The sequence below is a fragment of the Mesoplodon bidens genome, assembly GCF_964165515.1.
Source record: "Mesoplodon bidens genome assembly, contig: HAP1_SCAFFOLD_958, whole genome shotgun sequence".
Taxonomy (NCBI): domain Eukaryota; kingdom Metazoa; phylum Chordata; class Mammalia; order Artiodactyla; family Ziphiidae; genus Mesoplodon; species Mesoplodon bidens.
The window spans coordinates 1-8,331 of record NW_027672368.1 but is presented as its reverse complement, the minus strand read 5'-3'; the positions used below and the strand labels follow the sequence as shown (position 1 = coordinate 8,331).

The 8,331-nt window shown below is 36.7% G+C and overlaps 1 protein-coding gene across 1 annotated transcript; it reads left to right on the top strand.

The window, feature by feature from the left end:
- Positions 1–591: 591 nt before the first annotated feature.
- Positions 592–8,178, top strand: LOC308610311 (putative helicase senataxin; the record flags this gene model as incomplete). The annotated part of the gene is made up of 4 exons (XM_081259494.1): positions 592–1,465; positions 3,437–3,546; positions 7,066–7,285; positions 8,059–8,178. Coding segments are annotated over exons 1-4 (610 nt in total), but the record flags the coding sequence as incomplete, so codon positions are not given.
- Between the last annotated feature and the right edge of the window lie 153 nt (positions 8,179–8,331).

The following is an 8,331-nucleotide window of genomic DNA, read 5'->3' as shown; positions in this document are numbered from 1 at the left end:
AATTGCCATTCTTACATAAGGTACTTTACATTAATTGGGCAGTATTTTTCAGAGCTTGATAACTAGGAAGAGAATAAATTTAAACTCTGTTGGAAGCATTCAGGGAACTGAAAACGTGATTTAAACTGTGAATGCTAATATACGTGTAGTATGTAACTCATAGCCTGGTAGATAGTAGGTGCTGAATAAATGCTTATTGATTGATGGAATTGAATTGAAATCTAAAGCAGAATTTTATAATCCTCCACTTTTAGACATTTTGATGTGAAACAGTTTCATGAAATGAAGTGACGTATGGGGTATTTTTGGGTTCATGTTTTAATGTCGTTGTGTTTGACTTTCTTAACAACCAGGTATCTGAATGGCTTGGGTTATTCTTTTATTGGCTAATAGTTCTCTTTTTCCCCTCTCTTCATTTTTTAATGTTAAGTGCTATAAATCAATAAAGACAAACATTTTTTTCATTCACAGGAACCAAAGTGAAACATATAATTTTAAATATGTGGCTTTGAATATTGGTTTATTATATTTATCTGGTGAGAAATGGAATACAGACCATAGAGTTACGTATAATAATATAGAAGAGAGGAGGGGATGATAAGTTATGAACATTTTGAGGAAAACTTTACGTTTACAAAGTTGCCTAGCGATGAAGCTAACCAATGCCTTTATGCTAAAGCTGATGTTTCAAGGTAATTACCTATGGCTGGAACATAGGAGGGAAGTCAGAGAAGGCCCAGCTTGTGTAAAGAAGCTCCAACTTCTCATTTCCTTTTCAATAGAGTATAGTTGACAGTGCTGTTGATAACAAAACTCTGCAAGAGCAATGTTGTAAACATCTCATGCTCTATGTACTCATGTTCATGTATCATAAAAGCCACTTTTATGTTCAGTGACTGTTTTCTTTAAATCTAATATAATTTTTTTTTTTTTTTTTTTGGTACGCAGGCCTCTCACTGTTGTGGCCTCTCCCGTTGCTGAGCACAGGCTCCGGACGCGCAGGCTCAGCAGCCACGTCTCACGGGCCCAGCAGCTTTGCGGCATGTGGCATCTTCCCGGACCGGGGCACGAACCCGTGTCCCCTGCATCGGCAAGCGGACTCTCAACCGCTGTGCCACCAGGGAAGCCCTGGTACTTCTTTAAACTTCTGAATTTTTATGCTTAGGAAAAGGCTTTCTAGAAGGATCGTCACATCCAGTATATTTTGTTGCTAATAAGATATAAAGCACACTGCCCGTTTTTCTTTTCCTGTAGGTTTTATGGGAATTAGAAACCTCACGTCTCATAAATCACTTTGAAAAGGCCATGAAGGGAGAAATTGGAGACGATGACGAGTTACATATAGTAGACAACAATGGAGAGGCACAGCTGTTTGACCTTACTGGCCAAGACTTTAAAAATAAGCTTCGAGTTGCTCTTCTTGAAATACTGAAATATCCTTATTTGCTTTTACATGAGCGTGTTAGTGAGTATCTTGGGTGTTTCACAGTTGTATCATTTTTATATTTTAAGAATTGTAAGAATTTGGGTTTATCTATATTGAAAATCTGTTTCTTAAACATATACTTAGGATACTTTTTTTTCCAAACGTTTTATTTTGAGCATTTCCAAACCTAGAAAAGTGAATTACACAGTGAATACCATATACACACCACATAGATTGTACAGCTGCTGATATCTTGCTGTATTTGCTTCATCACATATTTATTCTTCTATCCATTCAATTAATTTTCATTCTTGGAATTTGTCTGTAGCAGGGTTTTTCATACTTGGAACTGTTGACATTTTGGACTGGATAAATCTTGGTGTGTGAGGGACATGCTGTTTATTGTAGGATGTTTAGCAGCATCCCTGCCCTCTCTCCACTAGATGCTGGTAGTGACTTGCTCTCCCCATTACCCTAGTTGTGACAAGCAAAATTGTCTCCAGATATTGCCAAACGTCCCTTGGGAGTTGGGGGTCAGGGCCAGTGGGGGACAAAATCGCCAGGTTGAGAACCACTGGTCTGTAGTAGTTTTCAGTAATCACAATGGCATAGCATATTATGTCTGCCTAGATTTTGGCCATTTATATTTGCATTTCTTAATATGAATCTCTTGAAGACATTTTCCTGATCTGTCAAATCTAACGAAATAACAGTACCTTTAAGGCACCCACTACTGTATCTAGTCCACATTCAGATTTTCCCAGTAGTTGCAAAATGTGTTTTTTGGATGATTTATTTAAATTAGAGTCCAATCAGGGACTGTGCATTTGGTTCCATTTGGTTCCATATTTCTTACATCTCTTTTAATCCAGAATAGTTTACTTTTACGTATGTGTGCACAGGTATAGATATAGTTAGATAAATAGATAGATGGATAGATAGATAGATAGATTTTTTTTTTGTCATAACTTTGACTTGCTGAGACCAGATGGTTGCCCTAAAGAATAATGTGCTTCCTGGACTTTTCTGATTTCTTCCTTGTCATGTTATTTGACTTGTTTCTCTATCCTCTGTATTTTCAGTAAATTGAAAAGTATATCTAAAGATTTATTAGATAAATCAGTTCTTTCTAAATAAATTCAAAATAACTAGATTTTTAAATTCGAACAAGTCATTTTTCAAACATTTATTAAAGAGTACCATATCCAGAAAACTATATAAGCTTGATTTTTCATAAACTAAGCATACTTGTGTAGCTGGCACCCAGGTCAGAAACAAATCATCATCAACACACCAGAAGCTCTCCTCTTACTTTTCCAGTCATTGTCCCTCCTTCCCAAAGCTAACCACTGTCACTACAATATTCTTTGAAGCTTGACAAAATAAAGTTGATTCATCTGATATGGTAAACGTATGAGTCTATTCAGTATACTTTTGAAAGAGTGATGAAGAAATTTCCATGAAGCAACAGGGATTAAGATAGTGCTGGTACAGATAGACTCATGGAGCAGTGTAGAGACTCCAGAAGTAAACCGAATATATTTGGGGAATTTACTCTTTGCTGATGATAGCATTTCAAACCACTGGAGAAAATGGATTACTCAGTAACTGAGAGTAGGACAAAATAGCCATTTGTGGGGCAAAGCTGATTTTATCCCTGGGGTACAAGATAAAGTCCTCATGGATCAAAATGTAAAATGCTAATGGAATTGGACCTATAGCCATACTTCTAAGAAGGTGCTCTCTGGAGATAATTATGCCCAGTGTGAAAAAAGATGTTTGTACTAGGAAAGTCAGAGCAATTCATAGGCACACACTATGATCAACCTACCGGTCTTTCAGCAGCTAAATATCATTCCTACATTTACAGCAATTTTATGCCTCAGTTTAAAAAAAAAAGGAGCAACTTTTCATTTACTTACAGAGCAACTGAAGGAGCCAAATTTAGGGAATCTTGATACGTTGATAAGATTTATGTCTTATGTTTACTGCCTTATTTTTTCTATTTAGATGAATTATGCGTTGAAGCACTTTGCCGGATGGAACAAGCTAACTGCTCCTTTCAGGTTTTTGACAAACATCCAGGGATCTATTTGTTTTTGGTCCATCCCAATGAAATGGTGAGTGTGAGTGTTAGGCAGTGGAAGAGGGGATATTTTATTTTTGCACCTATATTACAGATAACTATAATAGAGGTTTTTGATGTGTACTTTGTTTAAAATATTTGCCAAAGTTATTCTCTTGTTGTTGTAACATTACTGTAGTTCAGGAGGGGGTGCTGGGGGGCTCAAAGAAGAGGGTTAAAAGAGTAGGGAAACAGTTCTGACAGGTGATGCTTCAGTTTAAAAGACAAATGAGGGAATAATCTGAACTTTCAGTGTGTTGACCTGAACTAACGAAGAAGGAGAGTTCTCTCTTGCTTTTCTTGCTTGCCTGCCCCGCTCCAAGCACATGGAAATACCAGTTAAAACACTTGAAATAATTATTTTGCTAATAGATGAGATTTTTAACAGGTGATGGGGTAGAGGGGAGAACAAGGAGATTCAGTTCTTAGGTGCCAAACAGGAAGAGGAACATGAGAATCAGAACAGTAGGTAGACAGAAGCAGAGAGCAACACCAGAGGCTTGGAACCTGACTTTGAGCTGATTGCTCGAGTTTGAGGACTTAACATCATGTGGCGAGGCAGCGTGTGCAGTAGGACCTGTGCACATTGGCCTCTAGAACTGAGTTACAACGTTAAGACAATAGCCACGAAGGGTTGCTCTGCCAATAGAAGGATAGTAAAGAGGCTTTTTTTTTAAGTGGCGAAGAAAGAACACGGTAATGGGGTTTCCAGTCAGAATGGTGGTGAATTTCTGTCTCCTTTGTGCCAAACCCAAACAATGATAGAAAAGAATTCAAAAAGTGGAATTCTAAAAGGTATAGTCCCACTTTTTAAAGGGTAAATGTTTCTTTGGACCAGTAATGGAACAGAAATACAAAGTGATACATGGTGGAAACCTGTATGTCGGCCTGGGTGGCTGTAGGTAGCAGGGGACTGAGTTTGTGCATGATAATAAGAATTACAAGTCTACTCCAGGCAAGGGTAGAACCAGAGTCGAGGCCTGTGCTTAAAATAAGGGTGGGGCTTTCCTGCCTGTGAAAGAAGACTGACAGAAAGTACAGCCAGCTGCTCTCCGGGACTGGCTTTCTTAAAGCTGCAAAGCAGTAGAGGAAGCAGGTCCAGCTGAGCAACCAGGACCTGGGCCAAGAACTTGCAGACTGGGTGACTGGGTCTGCAGGGCCAGGAATGACTGTATTCTTCATTATATATGTGTTTTTGTAGGTGAGGAAACTGAGTCAGGAGACTTAACCACAGTTACACAGGCTAGTATGGTGACTGGGATTTGTATATAGGCAGCCTGATCCAGAGCCCTAATGCTTTTTTTAAAGTTTTTATTTGAAAATACTTTAAAATTTTCAGAAAATTCTCAAAAATAAAAAAAGTAGAAAACACCTGTATATTCTTTAGCTGTATTCACCAATTACTAATGTTTCACTCCATTTGTTCTATCATTTGCTTTCAGTTAACTACAAAGCTGTTTGTTTTCTGACCATTTGAGAGTAGGTTGCATGTATCATAGCCTTTTGCCCCTAAATACTTCAGTGTATATTTCCTAAGAATAAGTATATTCTCACAATATTATAAACTTCAGTGACTTTAACATTGACACAGTAAGGTCTGTTTTCCAGTTGTGTCGTGTGATCCAGTGTACTTTGTAGCATTTTCCCCCTGTACTCCAGTATCCAGACCAGGATCAGGATTTACATGTAGTTGTGTTACATTAGTCTCCCTTAATCTGTAACATTTCCGCAGCCTATCTTTGTCTTTTATGACAATTACATTTCTGAAGAATAGTCATTTCTGCCTCCCTCCCATTTACAAAAAATAGAATGCTTTTCATTTTGGGTTTGTCTGATGCTTGCGCATGGTTAGGCTTCGGTTATACGTTCCAACTGGAAAACTACATAAGTGAAGGATGTTATGTCCTTCTCAGGCTGTCAGATATACGGCATGCCATATCATCCGGCCTCTCATGGTGATGTTAATTTTGATCATCTAGTTGAGGTGTTGTCCAGTTTCTTCACTGTACAATGTCTATTTCTTAAGTACTCTAAGATCACATAAATACCTTACTCCTCACCAAAATGTTCTTCTAAATTTAGCATTACCTGATGGTTCTTCCCTGAGCCAGTTTTTCTAAGATTGCAAAATAGTTTCAACCCCAGCACTTTACACGTTTTACCAGTCAGCACTTGACATTGATTATACTATAATCAAGAGCCATTTTCCCTGCTCTTCATTTATTCATCTGTTTATCATAAGTTATAGACTCATTGATTCCTTTGTATTTTTTTTCGATAGCTTAAAATCCATTACTTAATTATGTTGGCATAGAGCCCATTCTTTTGTCCACTAGTTCTATGTTTTGCAAACTTTTCTGCCCATAACCTAAGTAAAAATATTCTTCATCGAGTTCACACACATATAGACATACGTGACCTAAACATTTCACAAAACAGTACTTACTGTTACTATGAAGGAAGCCCACTGATTTTTTTAAAAAAAATTTATTTAGTTTTTAAGGTTGGTTGTGATCACTAAATTCAGTTTGTAGTGCAGAATAAATTTAAAATCACTTCCCTATGCTATATCGCCATGTAGAGGTGACCTTTGATTTCTTCTGAGGTTTCTCTTTTCATTTTTCCTTTTTTAACTTTCTATTATGGAACATTACAAACATACAAAAATAGATTGGTGTAGTGAACCCCCATATATCCATCACTGTGCTTCATCTGTTATCAATATGTGGTCAATATTCTACTCCTGTTTAGTTACCGCAAATCTTAGACATCAGAGCATTTCATCCATAAAATACTTTAGTTCGTGTATCAAAAAGGTAAGTGCTCTTTAAAAAGAACAATTACATCGACACACTTATAATAATAATAATAATATATTTCTAGTCAGTATTTGAGTGGAAGTTACTCTCTCAAAAATGCTTTATCAGGGTTAGATCAAATCAGGATCAAGTAAGGTTCACATGTCGCATTCCAGTTGACCCTTGAGCAACAGGGGTTTGAACTGCATGGGTCCTCTTATACACAGATTCTTTTTAATAGCATGTAGTATAGTACTACACAGTTCGAGGTTAGTTGAATCCATGATGCAGAACCAGGATATGGAGGGCTGCCAACTATGTTATATTCGAATTATATTAGTGTATTCAACTACGCAGAGGGTAGGTGCCCCTAACCCTTGTGTGTGGTTCAAAGTTCAATTGTAATTAGTATCTTCCGTCTTTTTTTTTTTTTTTCTGTCATCATGGACCTTTTGGTTTATTTCCTTTAAATGTCTGAAAATCATGTATTTTTCCTAAAGTACTTTATTCTATATGATAGTTTTTTTCTTCCAGTTTTATTGAGGTATAATTGACATACAGCACTGTATAAGTTTAAGATATACGGTGCAATGATTTTTTTAAAGTATTTGATGTATCTTGTGTCCTCTGTAATCTGTAGAGAATCTTATTTTAACTGTATTCTTTCTGTAGACAATTGTGTGTTAAATGAAGTAATGAATGTGTTACACTTTTAGGTTTCACGTTGGGCTATCCTGACAGCAAGAAACTTGGGGAAAGTGAACAGAGATGATTATTATGACTTACAGGAGGTTTTGACTTGCCTTTTTAAAGTTATTGAGTTGGGGCTTTTCGAAAGTCCAGACATTGATACTTCTTCTGTCCTTGAGAAGGGTAAACTGATTCTTCTGCCTTCACACATGTATGATACTGCCAACTACAAAAACTATTGGTTAGGTGAGTATTGTTCCTACACACATATAATTAGTATTTTCCAATATTTCTTACGATTATCCTGCAAGGGAAGGGATCTCTTCTGGTAATCTGATCAAAATTGCTAAATAAAGGATTTCATAGTTCACAATTCTTGTTCTGTCATTAAATTGACTATTACAACATCTTGTCTTTAAACATTTCTTATCCTAGAAATCATCTGTGTAAGAGGTACATTTTCAAGTATGGCAAATAGATCTTTTATTTAAGGCAGTATTAGATGTTACCGTATTAGCACAGCAGCTGAACTTAATAGGGTTTTGATCTCTTGAAACAGAGGTTTAATACCTCTTTTCCCATCTGTAAAATATTTCCTGGGAGAAAGCGATACTAACTTTGGTTTTCATCAAGTTGTATATTGACTTAAAGTAGTTCTGTCCTACTTCATTGATTCAGAGTCTTACAGTCATGTGTATATTTGGCAGTGACTGGTACTTGAAATATAGTGATCTTAAAATTTAAGGGGTCTTTGATATTATGAGATGCAAATTGTGTGGTAGTCATTTTGGAAATGGTTTTCTAACCAGGTTCGTGCCATTTTCCCTTTTTATTCAGTCTAAAGTTCTGTTCTTAGGAGGAGGAGTTGTATATGAATATCTCAGACTTCAATGTCTGAGGCACTGGATACTGTTTGGTTTCATCTTACTGTCTTGTTATTCTTTTTGCCAACTAAACTGGAGAAGACATTAGAACAGTTTTATTTAATCAATTCAAGAAAACTATACGTGATCTTACAGGTATCTGCATGTTGCTGACCATTCTTGAGGAGCAAACCATGGATTCACTGTTGTTGGGCTCAAACAAACAGAATGATTTTATGCAATCAATACTTCACGCCATGGAGAGGCAATCAGATGGTAATAAACTTTATTTGCTGACTATTGTGATGATGGTGCACTTTGAAAATACTAGTGTCACGGTAAGAACTTGGGTGTATGATGTGGAGGAAAGAAAGAATGACCGTTTTATGGTTTTGGTCACAGAGTCAGAATTTTTAATTGGAAAGGACC